Genomic DNA, 16,576 nt, shown 5'->3' with positions numbered 1-16,576 from the left:
GTTAGTCTGATAGAGCGCCCAGGAAAAATTGTATTGAAGGTACACAAACGCGAATTAGCAACAAATTGAAAAGCCGAACAGACAGGAAAATACAAAATTAATCCTAACAACGTACTATAATTAGAAATAATTATTAATTCATACTTTTCGTGTATAGAACGATTTACCGGGGTTTAGTTTTGTACGTAATGTTTGAAACAATTTACAATAATTATGTATTACTACGTAACCGCGGTTGGAATGAACTAAGCTACTATTTTTCACTATTGTAGCTAAATTGTATATCATTCGTTCGATAGTGTACTGTTGACTGCTTTTGCGTCGGGATTGAAGTAAATAATAAAAAGGAATGCTTTTTTTCCGTTTCAGGTAAGTATAGAGGTTTGTTGGTATAGTATAGTATAGTATAGTATAGTATAGTGAGTTGGCTTGTTTAGTTGCGTTCGACCTTCCTCACATTTTACCTCCTCTGTAATGATTTTTTGGAATTTCCAGAGAGTAGCAGAGGGGATCCTTGACTTGGACTTTACATCGAGCCCCCAGGAGGTGGCAGGATGCTCTACGAGGACTCACCCTGGAGAAACGAGAGAAGGAGCTGGCGACAAGACTGGACAATTTGTTAATATTCTTTTAAACGCGTTCGAGGACTTATGTACTTGCGGTACCCGAGGTATAATAAACTGTAAAACAATTAATGCAATAAAGCAACTTATTGAACGATAACAATGAGTTTAATTAGACGAGCATGTCTAGCGAACCCTCTAATCGCCTGTTCCTGATCCTTGACAATCACTTGTAGACCTAAGTTAATGTTAAGTTTAAACTCCTGAAAATTTTGCTCGGGAGAATTCCGTGCCACCTCCTCGGTTATCCTATGTTCCTGTTACAAATCGAAAATTTCCACCCCTAAAATTTAACCGTGCCACCTCCTTGGTTGTCCTATGATCCTGATCCATCGCTGGCGATTTGTAACAGGAACATAGGATGGATAAAGAGGTGGCACGGTCTTCTCCCGGGCTCAATTCTTAGGGGTTGAAATTTTCGATTTGTAACAGGAACATAGGATAACCGAAGAGGTGGCACGGTCTTCTCCCGGGCTCAATTCTTAGGGGTTGAAATTTTCGATTTGTAACAGGAACATAGGATAACCAAAGAGGTGGCACGGTCTTCTCCCGGGCTCAATTCTTAGGGGTTGAAATTTTCGATTTGTAACAGGAACATAGGATAACCAAAGAGGTGGCACGGTGTTCTCCCGAGCATAAATTTTAGGGGTTGAAATTTTCGATTTCTAACAGGATAATAGGACAACCGAGGAGGTGGCACGGAGTTTCGTGCCACCGGATCTGGAATAGGCATGGGATACCATTCACTCAACACGTTTACCGAACAGCCAACCAAATCAATAACTAACAATTCAACGTGTTCCGTTTCATATTTATTATGCAATTTACACGTCGAGTATAAAGTATTTGCACATTTGTACAGAGAAACATGCCCGGCATAAAACGTTCTATTAAAAGCGAACAGTCAAGATCCAGTCTTTAATAAATCCAGTAAAGTAGCGTAACCTCCACTCGAGGACCGTTCAAACGGGAAAATTTTCTTAAAAAATCAAGGGGAACTACCGATTTCTCTCTTCCTAAAAATGTGAATTTCGTGGCCGATCCCTCTCAAAGTTCCGTCAATCTTTTCCTTCTCCTCACCGACTTATCGTCTTCGCATCCGCACCGAAGGAGCCGAAAAGAAAAACAAATGCCCCCCTCAACGTGCTACGGTTCTACCACGAATTAGTATAAGGACGGCGACTCGAAACACGAAAAATACGGATTCGCATTAAGTGCAAGAATCAGTCTCCACGATTCAGCCTCGTCCAAGAGCTGGCCATTCCTCTCAACCGACCGATGACTTATGAGTTAGAAAAGTCAAAAAACTGGACTTCCGCAAAAACACTCGATGAAAAACCAGGCTTAGAAGACACGTAGAGAGAAATTAACAGTTTACAAGTTTCTCGATTTTTTCTTTAATTAATCACCGTTCAAAAGCGACGCGAAACTCGATCCGGAGTTCGCAGATTCGTTCCCAAAGTTCATGGGTCTAAACGAGGATATCCAGAATTAAATAAAATATATATGTAAAACGTAAAATCGTTCGAATAGGCGGTTTAGAAAATTCCCCCTATAGACCGAACGTCGCTTGAGCTGTCTTTCTTTTTCCTCAACCCCAAGTGTCCATTTTTTCCTGCGTATTTTCTCTCCGACTCTCGGGAATACGGTTTTTCATCGGACGATTTTGCGCAAAAAGTCGCGTGTGTGCACAGTGCTAACAATGCGCGCAGGATGTGCGATGACAATTAACATACAGCTTTTAATAACTATACAAATCCCTCGTGTAAAACTCTCGTCTTAATTGGGCTAGGTTTTCCAACAAAGAAACGCACATTCGCTTCATCCATCCTCGAAAGATGCGTCCTCCGCTTTGTTAATAAAAAAAGAAAAAAAAAAGGGAGAGAAATTACTCGATTCCCAAATAAAAGGGAAAAACAACTGACGACCTCGCGATTGTCTGGTACGCACTTAAAAACGTGATATATCGAAGGGGAAAAAAAAAAGAGCAGTGCAAGTAACGATAAGGGAGTCCTTGTTTAATTGTTAGAACATTTAGCCCAATCGCGACTGCCTTGTCTATTAACATATCAATATGCGTCTATATACGTATTTAGGGTGTAACCTCTATCCAGGTTAAATAACATCCGTCCCGAATATCGTAGTAAATATTAATATATATATATATATACATATATTAATATATATATATATCGTGCACTTTGCCTCACTGCGCAAACGCGTATATAAATAAATACGACACGCCCTGGCATGTTTATAAAACACCGACGTTTAACCTCTGTTAAATTTTAACAAATCCGCCTCCCCCGTGTTCAGCTGCTCTCGGAAACAATTTGCGAAGTCGCATGCAAAACCATTGTTTCACGATCGCGGGTAAATGGCAATATATTTGCATATATTCTTCCTCCTCTTGGAATTAACGACAAAGTTGAACCCATTTGCCACGAGAATAATATGTCGCGGACGTTGCGAATTTCCGGGAGATTACATGCAACGCGTAAATAATAAATTCTTAAACCTTCGCCGTTTAATATTAACCATTGAACTAATTTACAAATACGGGCAAACGGTGCAAATTCGCAAAGTCCCTGGATGTTTAATTCTATAACTTCTAACTCACCGTCGAACTTGTTTGCAAAAAAAACAAAAGGAAAAATATGGCAAATTTCTGGCCACTGTTTCTCGACCACGTTGATACAACAGTACATTGCATATACCTCCCCTCTTTGCGTATAATTCGGTTGGCCATTTCCGGTGGTCAACCTGGTCTGCAGAAGCCGAGGGCGAATGGTCTTTTGCAGACGTTGCACGTTTGCAAATTAAAGTACACCTCTAGATCGAGAGAACGCGCCGCTTTTCGTTCCTTTTTCTTTCTTTTTCTTTCTTTTTTTCTTTTCCTTACAAGAAGTCCAAATGTCTACCATCGATTGGCGAGGAGATTTCAAGGATCTACGAGTCCGATATCCTTACTTCGAAAGAAAATTTCCAAGCAACTCCACCGAGGAATTTTGACGACCAAAGGTAAACGGTAAAAACGTACATTGTACATTTTCGTGTAAGCACTAAAAACCATTAAGGTGCACATAAAAAAACTGTGCCCTGCAAGTCCCACACTCTCGCGATCTGCGCTTTAAATTCGAATCGCCCGCTCGAATGACTCGTGTGAATTATTCACGTATACGTAAAAATATACATTAACGACTCGCATGAACGTCAATCGCCTCGTCAGATATTTCCTACTTAACGATTCGCAGATTCCAGTCATACGAAAATGATTCTAGCTTAGCTCGGTCGTTGATCCTTGAAATGCGCAACAAAATGTGGCACATATCGACGCATATATATGTACAATACATACCGAGGAAGAGTCAATCTAATTCATATCTCACGCGGTACTGGAAAGGAGACTGCCCTCCTTCGGTTTCCCTCTTCTTCCCGTTTACCGACACCCTCCAGGCTGTCATTTCTTGGTGTCCTCTTCGCTGGACCAGCGCTTCTCCTGCTCCTGAAGTTCGTACTCCCATCTCAGCTCCAGCTCGCGCATATCATTCGCTAGGCCGGCCTCGTACGTGTCCTCCTTGTGCACATTTACGTTCACGTTAAAACACGAAGCAGAGGAGGTAGGTATCATGATTTGGGATGGAAAATTCCTTGAGTAAATACCGACGATAAAATAAAATAAAGACAGTCGTCAGCGGTCAGTTTCACATTCTACTGAGATAATGGTACTATTGGCGTTTTAAAAATTGATAGTAGTGTAAACGAATTGTCCGGTTACCTCCTCTGATTTGTAATCCCGACCCACTCCGTGACCGGCCAGTAAATTGTTCGGGGGCTGGATCCACGGTATGCTGCCGTAAGGACTCCAATTGCGGACATCCTTCTCCTTCTCGCGGATCCCCGCTTCGACCATTTGCAATTCCTGGGTCAATCTCTCCCCCTCCGTAAACGGTCCTTGGGTAGCGAGCTGAAAAGACCCCGACATTCATTCGTTAAAATAAATATAAACATACGACGCGCATTAAATCATCTAAATATAAAATTCCATTAACGCTCAAATGCCAAACGAACGTCTATTGCATTTGTCTACTTTTCCTTCCCAAAAAGGAAACTTTGCAACATGTACGTACTTTCAAATCGTTGATCTTCTTCTCCAAATGTTTCAACTGCTGTTTCACCTTCTGCGACTCCAGGATCAAGCTGAAAGTGCGATTCACTTATCATAATCAGAATTTCTAGCCTAACCCACTTCGGAAATTGTGGTTCAAGCGTTAATGCCGAAGATCGTTTCAGGAACGATTTTTCACTTACTCCTTGGACATTGACTCCTGCCTCGTCAACTCCACCTGCGAGGGGGTCTCGTTAATCCCACGACCAACCGTGATGAATCCATCCCCAAGACCAGGGTTGGCTACCGGTTGCATTCCGCCGTTTCCTCCCAGCGAAGTAAAGGCTGCAGAGGAAAAAGAAATTCGTCTCCTATTTTCTATCCACGTCTTTCCATTTTATCATGTAATTGGAACATGTCGCTTACACTGGTGACCGTAGTACCAGGACGTTACTGCATTGGCTGCAGGAATCGGTCGAACTGCTGGCATGGGTCCTTCGCTGTACAATCCGGCAGGTTGCACGCCATTGGCTGGTCTGTGATCGAGATAAAAAATGGAACGTTCAAGAAAAAATGTTCAGATGTTACGAAATGGTCATTCTATATACGTACGTTCATCACCTGACCCGTTACAATATATATATATATATATGTATAGAATGACCCTTTCGTACCACCTCAAGCCCTGGAAGGTTCAAGAAATATAATCATCGAAAGGAAAAGTAAATTTATCATCTCTTGAACGTTGGATACGAAGTACCGTACCTGAGTAGCGACTTCGAGAGTCTGGAGATCGGTCCGTATTTGCTGGCCGGAGTCGCCTCGAAGGGAACGAACTCGTCGTCCAGTAAAATGGAGTCCGACCGTCGGAAATTTCCTCCGTAATTTATGTTCCCCGCAGGAGAGAGCTGGCCTCCTGGGGCGTTCGCCCAGATGGAAAAGCTCGGGGACAAAGGGTCGCCTTGGGAGTGGTGGATATCACAGTTCTGCTAAAAAGAAACGACATGCCGATTACATAAAGTGGCGCCATCATTTGGAAACGAGAGGAATCACAGGCACCACAATTTAATGCAAATATATGCAAGAGTACGCAGAGTACTTGTCATTCGGCTCGATCGACGTTTAGTTTAGTATAATCCGAAAGATCAAACGGATGAACCTACGGTTTTGATTTGCTGCGGGGCTTGTTTGCTGACAATGTTCTCCAGCTGGCTTATGATCTCCATCCTGCGTTGCAGAAGCATGGCCAGGGTCTTCGCCACCGACCGCTGCTGTAATTGCAACATAATTTTACAAATTATTAACAATTGCTGGTCCATCTTGGGAGCAATTGAAAATGGCCGACTTGCCTCTGCCAATGTCATTTGCCTACCTTTTTCCCGTTACTCGGCAGGTTGTTCTGCACAGAGGGTATCTGCGAGTGATCCCAGAGGTGCATGTTGGCGGTTCCGTAATCCAAGGGATTACCGGAGACAACGTAACGAGGACACTGCATGTCCAGATTTTTCGCCGGAACAACGTGGGCCAAGCCCTGAGGCGACGGCATCACGTAGCTGGTCAGCGATCCAACCAAGTTGTTCTCGTTGGCAACAACCGGGTGCTGAACCGCGCTCACCTTCCCCATCGAGTTGAAACCTTCGTCAAACGTTTATTACAAACTGGCAAATATTGGAGAGTAACGAGTTCCTTTTAAGTAGAGCGAACACTTGGGTTCTGGCCATAGTCACCTTCTCTGTAAATGCTAGCTCGAGGCTTGCCAGGGTGGTAAATCAAGTCTTCGCATTGTTTGAATCCCTTTCCATTTGGAGTTGCCGCAGGCTTTTCTATTTTGTTATCCTGGTTGTTGGTCAACGGCAGGGATGACCTTATGTTGAGTTTCCTACTCTTCGATCGATATCTGAAGCAGAGGTTTTATGATTAAAAGACTGCGTCAGCCAGCGCCAATTAACACTAAAAGTCAACTCTGGTTTTTAGCCGTTGCTCGAGGGAAAATACACTTATAACTGTTTACTTTCTCCTTGCATATGTCCATAATGTGTTAAAAAATCTTGTCGCGTAATATCGAGAAAAAGACGTACTTGTCGAGCTCCAGGTCGCTATGGGCGAAGGTGCAGTTTGTAGCGCGCGGACATGAACCTCGTAGGGCAAGATCGCGACACATGCTGATTTTATATTTCGGCTGTCCTGGTCCAGCCGGATGCGCGCCATCTTGATTCTTGCGATTTCCGTGTTGTTGAATAAATTCCACCAAGGCAGCCACGACCGTTCTAACCGCTTCCAAAGCTGCTCTGCATTCCCTCCACGAAGAAGCTTCGGTCTCTGCAAAGAGCAAAGACAAGGGAAGTATTGAGCAGACCGAACGTATAAAGTACTTCATCTAAATTAAAAGCGATGGCTAAAATAATTCCAGCTTGCCTAGGAAAATGTTCTTCGCGCGAAACAATGCCAAATCTTTCAAGATTCTAGTTAGATCCTAATTTTAAAGTTACGCACCTGGACTAGGATCGATAGCTGCCAACAATTCCAGTTGTGGCCTTAAACTGCTGAGCTGGCCAGGATCCGGGGTACGTTGAAGAGCTATTACGAGTTCTTGGACACTCTGGGCAAAGGACTGGGGTGTTTGCAACTTGTCGATGATACTCTGCATCTGGGATTTGTGACTCGAATCTCCGTAAAGCAATGCGGACCACTGATCCGGGGCAATTCTCAGGCCCGCTTCGGTAGCTATTTGCACGATCTGGGCATCGTGCTCCCTTCTTAAAGCCTCGTAGGTTCTAAATTCTTCCTTCAATTGCATCAGCGAAGAGTCTGCTTCGCGCTTTGACACCTACCAAGGAATAAGTGAAACCTTCGTGTTTTAAATGTGGCTATTTAATAAAGCGTAAGAGATTTTAAATGGAGCTACAGCTAAATTGTTCGTCGGCCAATTTATCTTATAGTGTCACGTTACCTTAAAACAACTGGCTCGGTAGAGAAGTTGTACGACATGACCGATGCTAGTTTTCGAAGCTTGAGGAAAGTGTGGCTCTAAGCGTTGCACCACGAACATCACCAATACTTTTCTGGAAAGAGCCGATCCATCTTCGAGAGCTAACAGAACGAGCTTGAGAACTTCTTCTTGCATCGCTATTGAATGAACAATTGATCTTGTTAAATTAAGCACTTTAGCGTAGGAAAAGAAATTTCTTCGACTCTTATTACCTGGTCCAAGGAACTGGCAACCACGAGCCCGAACCGCAGCCCACAAGTTTGCACTAAGTTGCTGTGGATTTTGATGTTGCAATATTAACTCCGTAACGGAACGCTCTCCTAAGCTCCTCGCTGCTCTTACGGCACGAGCTCTGCCCTCTGGCTCCATCAACTGACATCCTACCAACATTACAAGCTTGCGCTGCATCGCCCGAGAAACGAGTCCTAGAAATAATTACATCCAAATAATTTACTATCGCTTTGGAGATTGCATTAAAATATTTACCAAATAATTAATAAGAATTGTAATACAAAAAATATCATTACCCGTAGCAGAGGCAGGCACCGCCTGACATGGTTTCAAGTAGAGAGCAAGCTCCTCGATACATCGCTTAGCCACTAAATAATGTGCACAGTCCTCAGGTGGTAAAAGCTTCAGGTAAACCGAGCCGGTATTCGGTGGAATGGGATTGCCTACCAGTTGCAACAAAGCTTCGTTCACTGGTAATCTTTCTATTTCTGTATTTATACCACTCTGAAAAAAAATGCCTTTGTAGTTGAAATTACATTAATTGTGCACTAAAAAGGAAGTGAAACTTTAATTATTAGCTGCGTCATTATTTTGTCTAAAAGAAGAAAATACAGGTGTTTAAGCTTAATCGTTATACCTGATCGAACGGACATTGCTTGCGATGAAGATTTGCCAGACACGTCCGGCATATGGTGTGTCCGCATCCTAAGGATATGGGCCCTCGTATTGCTGCATCAAAATTATTACAGCATACAGGACAAGAAAGGAATTCAGTCCACTGTGGACCCTGTATTGGCATTCTGGAATATAAAACTAATATAAGTCTACCGAGTAAGCAAAGCCAACTTCCAATAGAGCAGCCCGAAAGTACATCGACACTATTTCAAATCATCTCTATTCACAGGTGTTCTCATCGAACACGACAGTCAGAAAAGATCTTCCTTTGCAAGGCTCTGAAAATAGCTCTAAAAATATTCCTTATGCATAATGATTAAATTTCAAATTCGGAGGTCTTAAAATTGGCCGGAAAAAATTGTTTACTGCAACATAGGCTTCGATTGTCATTAAAATGCATGTAATGCGTCGTAGGATTAGGCGTTTTGCGACCTAATTTCCCGTATCCCCAAGGAGCTCCAATTTTCCCCAAAAATCGGGAAACGTCTTTCCTTTCCTCGACACTGATTACTATTTACCCGAGAATTATCTCATTAAAATCTGAAGTACGTGCGTAAAACGTGCGAAAATCGAGAAATTGCGGAACGTTTCCTGACGTTCGTTTTCCGAACGCAACTTTAACCACGCCGAGGTGTTCTAGCGATGTTCTAAATCACTGGAAATTAAATATGAGGAATTAACGAATATGATCCACTGACTTGCCTTGTAATTACCTTCAGAAAACATCACATTACTTGATAAATCACTCGAATCGTAACTCTGCCATCGAAGCATGAAACGAACTGCGAATCGTCACGAACGGTCACGAACAATGACGCAAATCGAGATGCTCGCCTACGTCTGGATGTCGTCATCAGAAAACAATCTAGAAGCATTGACTTCGGGCGAATGCCAGCAGGTGGCACCACGCGGTGGAAACACTCCTGTAAATGCGCAGATTCAATCCTAAACGTCTCGTCTCGACCGACATTTAAATTCGGATTTACTGGCTTTAGACCTGATAAATCTCGGATTTCGAGTACGATGGGAACGTAATCATGTAGGTTATACCGAATGAAAAATTGTATTGGTTTTTAATATGATTGTTAAAGATAATATAGAACGATTTATGCCATTACTTACCGATCTTCTCGGAATAAGAAGTACTGATGATGAAAAGAATAGTAAAAACAAGTTGCCGGCACTGTGTTCTTGTCCAAAATGTTTAGATTTTTAATTGAATATATTCATAAATGTAAAGTAAGAATGCATAACTAAGCCACGGTGTAATTATTGAATCTTGTTGTTTCAAGATGTTTTATATTAAGCCACCCAAAGGTCAGATAGATTTACATACACTGGAAAGTTGTGTATTTTCAAGGTTAGAATACTTAAACCTTTTATACCATGGTAATAGCAATAAATTTAGCGGCAATTTGGAATATATGATTGAAAACTCTATTTACGATAGTGTTGGTCATTTTACGCTCAGGTCAGTGAAAAGATTATCATTACGTTATATCGTCGTCTGACTATATCAATTTAATTACTAGAATACTTATCAATAAATCAATTCCGTTTTAGACTGTTAGTTGTAAATTCTATCGATCTATGGTCCTACTGGATTGGAAGAGAGACATTACTGTTTAAACACAGATTACAATGTATTTCTCCAAGGCATTTGCATCGATTACTTTCAAATATATTAAAACATGTAAACGAGCGGGAAAGGAAAACAAACCTTGTAGATATAAGCTTAAGTCAAGTAAGCACGTTTTTTCTGCAAAGAGAAATTTTCAAACACATTGTTGCAAATGATCACCCCCTCAAGTGTGAAGCATTTTATTGTAAATGTACGTACATAAAATTCATTGGTGAATAGTGCTAGCAATTCTTTAATTTTGAACAAATAATTCTTTTTCCTTGCGTTAACTTAGCTTACTTATTACAGTAAGATTTGAAGTTGTACCGGATTTAATTCGTTGCCGAGCCATAATTCTAAAAGGTGGATATGGATTTATCTTTTGCTCGCAATGGAAGCAAGTACTTTGTTCCCTATTTGAAACTCGTCTACATCAGGAACAATCGAGAGTAATAGGTCTTAATTTGGCAGACAAAATATCGAGGCATCCTCACATGAGTGTACTGAACCAAAGATTAAGAAATCTCATCCTGAAAGTGGTTCCAAATCTCTCGAAAATCACAATAAATAATATTGATAACGAAGCAAACAAGTTTCCACCCTGCATGCGACATCTGCACAAGACTCTCAGAGATCGACACAGGCTTAGTCACTATGCTCGCCTTTATTATTCTCTTTTTTTGAAAGAGTGTGGTATGAATTTGGATCATGCCATAGCATATTGGAAACAAGAATACTCAAAGCCGCATGCTTGTACGTCCACTTGCGAGCATAACTGGCAATCGGGAGAGCGAAAATTTTTGTACAGCATTAGGCACATTTATGGTTTGGAAGGTTCTCGGAGGAATTACAAATCACCCACTTGTGAATACCTTTGCGTAAGTAACCGTTACTGCAAACCCTAATAGTTTACATAGGAGAAAGGATAAATTCAGAGATACTTTAAATCATATATTTCCATATTCTAGAAGGAAACCGTAGGACCACGATATGAGGGTGGTTGTCCATTCCGATGTTTTGAAGCTACTGCATTGAAAAAAATACTTTCAGAAATGATAAATGGGAAGAGCTTAGAGGAATTTTTAAAGACTGCACCTGTACAAAATCCAGAAGCAGCATGCTCTTTGTTTCTTAAACTAGCCAAAGGGAGGAGCGACGACAGAACTGCTATAACTAATCCTATACAATATTACTCGGCAATGATCAACTGAAATTAATCATTCTATATACTACTTTTATGTACCGTTTCTAGTTATGTACATATTATAATGTATATACGATTTATTTTAGAGAGTTGACAATTATACTAATAAATTCTACCTCTTTTGTACTTAAGGAATTGTATGTGAATAATTACTGCTTGGAGAATTTTTCTAGACCATTTTTAACAACAGAATGATTCACACCATTTTGAACTAATATTGACATAACTCCTACTTTTGTTAAATCCTGTATATTTCGATGTTCATCGTCAAAAAATAACATTTCTCTATAACTGTATCCAGAGTTTTTGTGAAATCTGCAAACAGCACTTGCTTAACGTTATCGTTCATTTTCATTGAGTCGTATGATATGCTTAAAGTAAATTGGTAAATGCTCACCGTTCGAAATGTGTAACTTTTGAACCAGGGTAAATTTCTTTATATTTGAAGTACTTGTCCCATCCAAACAGTTGTAATAACTGATTTGCCCCTTGTATCTCGGATGTTCTTGAAGCAACCCCGAGCTCAAATTTTTGTTTTGTTAAATCTTCAAGAACATCAGGTACCTCTTTGTAATACCTTATTTTTTGGCCGTGAGCATCGACAACTTCATTTCCCTTCCTACAAAATTTCTTTAGAATTTATTATGAAGAAATAAAGTCTATGAACTTTTTGTTTAAGAATAAAAATTGTAAACAATTAATATATTTGATCGAATCGTATCTTAAGTACAAACCCTTTTTGAAAAGGCGGAGTTACATGTGTGTCAACCCAGAATGGCCATAAGGTATAATCTGAAAACATGTTTTCCTTTTTAACATTTCCGTGCAATTTATCTTAATGATACAAAATTGTCAGTGATACGTAAAGTGATACAATGGCATGCAGAAATTATCTATCCACATTCTAACCTAAATCGAAGACTATTAGTTTCGGCACTTTGCGCTCCGTCATATTTTAAATCTCTCTTATACTTGCTCTTGACTTTTGACTGGATTTTACGAAGAAGCAATGTTTGTTGCCGAACGTGGATTTGCAGTTGGTAAACAAATTTTTAATCCATCACAGAAGAAACCTAAAGCGGAATGACACACTGCTTTTTCTTGAAATTTTTATGGCCTGCAGTATCCAATGGGATGGGACGCTTTAGCCTATTTGAATTGGGCCGCCATTGTTAAGTGTGGCAAGCGTTCGAGCTTGTTTGTATTTCCGAGTTGTATTCCAGTGGATCCTACTCATCTCTGGTTCCACAGGTTGCCGCCAGAGCTCTCTAGCGACGATCAGCGGGACTCGCTCGCCGTTTCTACTTTCACCTCGGTTCGTCTAGAAGCTTCGGGTTGACCGCGTCTCGGTAGTGTGCGGAAGTGCTCCACGTTCCTCGACGCTGCGCGTATAATTATGGTGTTTGTGGTTAGGTGACGTGTTTCCAGGCATTTTCTCGATTGGAAAAAAGCCGCCCCCCGCGTCGTTCTCGAGAAGAATCGCGAGGAAAGAATGCCGAGCTGCCAAGGGTCGAGCCGCGTCCCCCGCGAGCAATGACCTTCCGTGAAGCGATGCGGGCGTCAGTGATCCTTTGTTGACGCATTCTTCAGCATTCTTCGCCTCGCCCAAACCGAGCCGAGCCGAGTCGACCTGCCGGCCGTCACGGGAGTGATCTACCTTTGTTTAAGAGCTCATTCCAAGTTTCATTCACCGCACGAAGACGCGATGTCTCTCAGCGCGAGCGCGGAGAACCTCACTGTGGATGGCCATGTAAGTCCTTATGCTTTCGATCATACGCTGAACGCCTTTCTTCATTTTTTCGGATCTGTACCTCAAAATATAATAAATCTTAGCTATTTTATGTTTTTTATTATTTTTCCTTAACGTTATCTCTTCATACTTGGATGCAAGGCGTGATTTTAATTACTACAAATAATTCTTAATATACCTGTGGTTATGTTTGTTTTAGAATGGCAAGAGCGACAGCAATATGTGTCTCGAACTAGCACTGGAAGGCGAACGGTTGTGTAAGGCCGGAGACTGCAGAGCAGGAGTTGCTTTCTTTCAAGCTGCAATTCAAGCCGGGACCGATGATCTGCGAACGCTGAGCGCCATTTACAGTCAACTAGGAAATGCCTACTTTTATCTAGGTGATTACGTCAAGGCTATGCAGTACCATAAGCACGATTTGACTTTAGCAAGGACCATGGGTGACAAGCTGGGTGAAGCAAAGTCGAGCGGTAATTTGGGAAACACTTTGAAAGTTATGGGAAAATTTGACGAAGCAATGATATGTTGTAAACGACATTTGGAGATCTCGAGGGAACTAGGCGATAAGGTAATATTAAACCTAAGTTAGCTAATAAGCACTGTTTATATAGTTTTTGATTATGATGCCCATTGTTAAACGTTAATTTTAGCTTAGCGAAGGCAGAGCTTTATATAATCTGGGCAACGTTTACCATGCTAAAGGTAAACAAGTGGGAAGAGCACCGCAACAGGAGCCTGGAGAGTTTCCAGAGGATATTAAACAGTGCTTACAGAAGGCAGTCTATTATTACGAGTAAGAGTAATATGTTAAACAGTCACGAAGAAGCTTTCAAGTGCTTAACATATGTAATGCATTATTTTAGGGAGAATTTAAGGCTTATGAGGGAGCTGAACGATTCCGCTGCACAGGGCAGAGCTTGCGGCAACCTGGGGAATACTTTCTACTTGCTCGGTGACTTCCAGCAGGCGATCCACTATCACAACGAGAGGCTGAAAATTGCTAGGGAGTTTGGAGACAAGCCCGCAGAGAGGAGAGCCAACAGCAACCTTGGCAATTCGCACATATTTCTTGGAGAGTTTGAAAAGGCAGCGCAACATTACAAGTATGGTTGGCACCAACGAATACAAATCTCCTTTGAGATACCAAACGGGATTCATTGCAGTGCAGTGAATGAATCGAGTGATTTCTGTGGTCTTTTAGACGGACTCTGGTACTCGCACAAGAGTTGGGGGATCGGGCAGTGGAGGCACAGGCCTGTTACTCCCTCGGTAACACTTACACTCTGCTGCACGACTACCCAGCTGCTGCGGAATATCATCTCCGTCACTATGCCATCGCCCAGGAACTGATGGATCGCGTCGGAGAGGGTCGTGCGTGCTGGTCTCTTGGCAATGCTTACTCCATGATGGGAAATCACGAGAAGGCTTTGCATTTCGCCAACCTGCATCTCAACGTGTCAAAAGAGCTCGGTGATCCGACAGGTCAGGCTACGGCTCAGATGAACGTGGCCGATCTGGAGAAGCTTCTTGGGATGGAGAGGACCACTTTAACGGAGGAGAATGGAAAGGGCGATGCCAGTCGACTCGGTGCTGCACCCATTCTGTCGGCTGTTGCTACTTCTCCGGGGAGGTATAGGTTACGTCGACAGAGCATGAGCAATCTGGACTTAATTAAGGTTAGTATTTCGTACGAGTGTTTGGATTCAAGTAGTTGCACTTGCGTTCCGTGGACAGTAAATTGTATCTTTTGTGTGGAATTTATTTGGAATAATTGAAAATTTCAGTTGACACCGGACAGTAAGCAGAGGAGTCAAAACGAGCCGGTGCCAACTAGAGGTCCGATCGCCCCGCAGGTGTCGCAAGAGGAAGAGGAGGAAAATTTCTTCGAGCTCTTATCTCGCTTTCAATCCGGCAGGATGGACGATCAGCGATGCGTCCTTCACGCGAACCAGGAGACCGTCGATAAAACGACCGTCCCGCAGAAAGAACAGTAAGCCACGATTCACGAGACATACATATTCGTATGTATAATTCTTCCCTTCGTGCAACAGGGACGACGATCTTCTGGAGCTGATCGCCGGGATGCAGAGCAAGAGAATGGACGAGCAGCGCGTGATATTGCCCTGCTTGCCTGGACTCAATACGCACACAAATAATCAGGCGACTGACAAATCAACGTTACAGCAGCCGAAGGACACCGACGACTCCTTCATCGAGATGCTTCTTCGTTGCCAGGTGTGTCTAGGTTTCCTGTCGCTAATGATTAATCACAGGCTTACCCCTACGTAACGTTATCAGTCGATACAATAATGAAAGAATATTCAGAAATGAAAGGGACATATTTTTAGGGCTCACGGTTAGAGGATCAACGCAGTCCTCTACCAAACGTGCCAAAATTCTGCGACGACGATAAGCAGAGCCAAAGATCGAACGAAAACATTCCGTCTAACAACACCATTCCGGAGGAGGATCTGCTCGCTCTGATTCAGAGGCTTCAGTCGGGTCGTATAGAGGATCAACGTGCCTCCGGGCCTGGTAAGACTCATTAATTTATATAAATAACAAAGTTTATAGATGCGCTCCCCATACATATCAGGCTCGAATATGTAACGATAACCCTACGAGTGTTGCAACTGCCGGCGTAATACCTTATCCGAGAAATTCCGCAATGGCTTTAAAGTATTACGTTGAGTGCCAAATTCTGTACAGACGGCGGTGATTTAAGTTACGAAAGTAAGTGACTATTACGCAGTGTACAATAATAAACCTAACCTAACATCTGTCGGCAGCGTTGATGTTCATTTCAGTATTATGACTGCGCGGAGCACCATGACTCGTTAAAATGATAACTGCACTTGTTCGTAAAAGAGTGTTATTTTGTTTTAATGACTCTTCCTATCGTCTTAAATAAAATTTGTTACACGTAACAACGGATTTCTGAATATTTCGATAACACTCTTTTCGAAGCTAACGTGTTAATTGATTAGAAAAATGTGTAGTGCTTTTAAATTCTCGAGAATTGCAATGCATCTTCGAGTTTTGCCTGTCCTTTTGTGCCCCTTTCCAGGTTTACGTGGATCACTTCACGGGAATATTATTATTGGATATATTTTTCCTCGTGTATTAAAAAATATTAAAACGCCTATAGTACGCGCGAATGAAAAATAAAGAAAAAGTGAAAGTGTCGATTCGCGAGAAGGGAGGTTTACGTCGGGGCAAGGAAGAAGCACTCGTTGCTCGTACTTTCAGCAATAACAATTTTATTTTACGTAAGTTGCAAAATTAAATAATGACAGTGATACATGGCGTATTGGACGGAAGGGCCCAAAACACTACGCAGAGGTAAGAAATTATGGTAAATCTCGTCGACGTGCA

At 42.0% G+C, this 16,576-nt stretch overlaps 4 protein-coding genes across 9 annotated transcripts; 2 read left to right on the top strand and 2 right to left on the bottom strand.

The window, feature by feature from the left end:
• Positions 1-1,417: 1,417 nt before the first annotated feature.
• LOC105703515 (roquin-1) lies at positions 1,418-9,446 on the bottom strand. 6 transcript variants are annotated; one of them, XM_012431965.2, is made up of 16 exons: positions 9,340-9,446; positions 8,589-8,751; positions 8,248-8,455; positions 7,933-8,145; positions 7,682-7,857; positions 7,225-7,558; positions 6,810-7,050; positions 6,459-6,628; positions 6,104-6,366; positions 5,895-6,002; positions 5,497-5,720; positions 5,158-5,267; positions 4,935-5,076; positions 4,754-4,823; positions 4,402-4,590; positions 1,418-4,200 (listed from the first exon to the last, which is right to left on the bottom strand). In XM_012431965.2, the coding sequence occupies exons 2-16, from the start codon at positions 8,748-8,750 to the stop codon at positions 4,084-4,086; spliced, it is 2,727 nt and encodes a 908-aa protein (XP_012287388.1). In that variant the 5' UTR covers position 8,751; positions 9,340-9,446; the 3' UTR covers positions 1,418-4,083. The 6 variants fall into 6 exon arrangements, with proteins under 6 accessions (XP_012287388.1, XP_023287731.1, XP_023287730.1 ...); XM_023431963.1 differs by having other exon boundaries at positions 1,418-4,197; XM_023431962.1 differs by having other exon boundaries at positions 5,497-5,717.
• Positions 9,447-9,625: 179 nt separating this feature from the next.
• LOC105703517 (probable DNA primase large subunit) lies at positions 9,626-11,491 on the top strand. The gene is made up of 4 exons (XM_012431968.2): positions 9,626-10,097; positions 10,190-10,458; positions 10,557-11,125; positions 11,216-11,491. The coding sequence occupies exons 1-4, from the start codon at positions 9,919-9,921 to the stop codon at positions 11,456-11,458; spliced, it is 1,260 nt and encodes a 419-aa protein (XP_012287391.1). The 5' UTR covers positions 9,626-9,918; the 3' UTR covers positions 11,459-11,491.
• On the bottom strand, positions 11,461-12,604 carry LOC105703518 (magnesium-dependent phosphatase 1). The gene is made up of 4 exons (XM_012431969.2): positions 12,361-12,604; positions 12,186-12,243; positions 11,849-12,070; positions 11,461-11,766 (listed from the first exon to the last, which is right to left on the bottom strand). The coding sequence occupies exons 1-4, from the start codon at positions 12,401-12,403 to the stop codon at positions 11,601-11,603; spliced, it is 489 nt and encodes a 162-aa protein (XP_012287392.1). The 5' UTR covers positions 12,404-12,604; the 3' UTR covers positions 11,461-11,600.
• A 141-nt stretch (positions 12,605-12,745) lies between these two features.
• On the top strand, positions 12,746-15,984 carry LOC105703516 (G-protein-signaling modulator 2). Its single transcript, XM_012431967.2, has 8 exons — positions 12,746-13,201; positions 13,401-13,769; positions 13,852-13,994; positions 14,065-14,304; positions 14,403-14,877; positions 14,986-15,191; positions 15,253-15,436; positions 15,550-15,984. Exons 1-8 carry the CDS (start codon positions 13,157-13,159, stop codon positions 15,748-15,750), a joined length of 1,863 nt encoding a protein of 620 aa, XP_012287390.1. The 5' UTR covers positions 12,746-13,156; the 3' UTR covers positions 15,751-15,984.
• Positions 15,985-16,576: the final 592 nt, after the last annotated feature.

Source organism: Orussus abietinus, unplaced genomic scaffold, assembly GCF_000612105.2.
Source record: "Orussus abietinus isolate OABI.00-Male unplaced genomic scaffold, Oabi_2.0 scaffold78, whole genome shotgun sequence".
Taxonomy (NCBI): Eukaryota; Metazoa; Arthropoda; class Insecta; order Hymenoptera; family Orussidae; genus Orussus; species Orussus abietinus.
This window is presented reverse-complemented; position numbering and strand designations above follow the sequence as displayed.

Bases quoted from the DNA above. Each gene is read 5' to 3' on its own strand.
- LOC105703516 (XM_012431967.2), top strand. From the start codon at position 13,157: ATGTCTCTCAGCGCGAGCGCGGAGAACCTCACTGTGGATGGCCAT. The intron at 13,202-13,400 runs GTAAGTCCTTAT...TGTTTGTTTTAG, and splicing joins ACCTCACTGTGGATGGCCAT to AATGGCAAGAGCGACAGCAA. The intron at 13,770-13,851 runs GTAATATTAAAC...CGTTAATTTTAG, and splicing joins CGAGGGAACTAGGCGATAAG to CTTAGCGAAGGCAGAGCTTT.
- LOC105703515 (XM_012431965.2), bottom strand. From the start codon at position 8,750: ATGCCAATACAGGGTCCACAGTGGACTGAATTCCTTTCTTGTCCTGTA. The intron at 6,367-6,458 runs GTGACTATGGCC...CGTTTGACGAAG, and splicing joins AGCTAGCATTTACAGAGAAG to GTTTCAACTCGATGGGGAAG. The intron at 4,201-4,401 runs GTAACCGGACAA...AATGTGCACAAG, and splicing joins GGGATTACAAATCAGAGGAG to GAGGACACGTACGAGGCCGG.
- LOC105703517 (XM_012431968.2), top strand. From the start codon at position 9,919: ATGTTTTATATTAAGCCACCCAAAGGTCAGATAGATTTACATACACTG. The intron at 10,098-10,189 runs GTCAGTGAAAAG...ATTCCGTTTTAG, and splicing joins GTTGGTCATTTTACGCTCAG to ACTGTTAGTTGTAAATTCTA. The intron at 10,459-10,556 runs GTACGTACATAA...TACTTATTACAG, and splicing joins TGAAGCATTTTATTGTAAAT to TAAGATTTGAAGTTGTACCG.
- LOC105703518 (XM_012431969.2), bottom strand. From the start codon at position 12,403: ATGACGGAGCGCAAAGTGCCGAAACTAATAGTCTTCGATTTAG. The intron at 12,071-12,185 runs GTTTGTACTTAA...GAAATTTTGTAG, and splicing joins ACTCCGCCTTTTCAAAAAGG to GAAGGGAAATGAAGTTGTCG. The intron at 11,767-11,848 runs GTGAGCATTTAC...TGCTGTTTGCAG, and splicing joins AAAGTTACACATTTCGAACG to ATTTCACAAAAACTCTGGAT.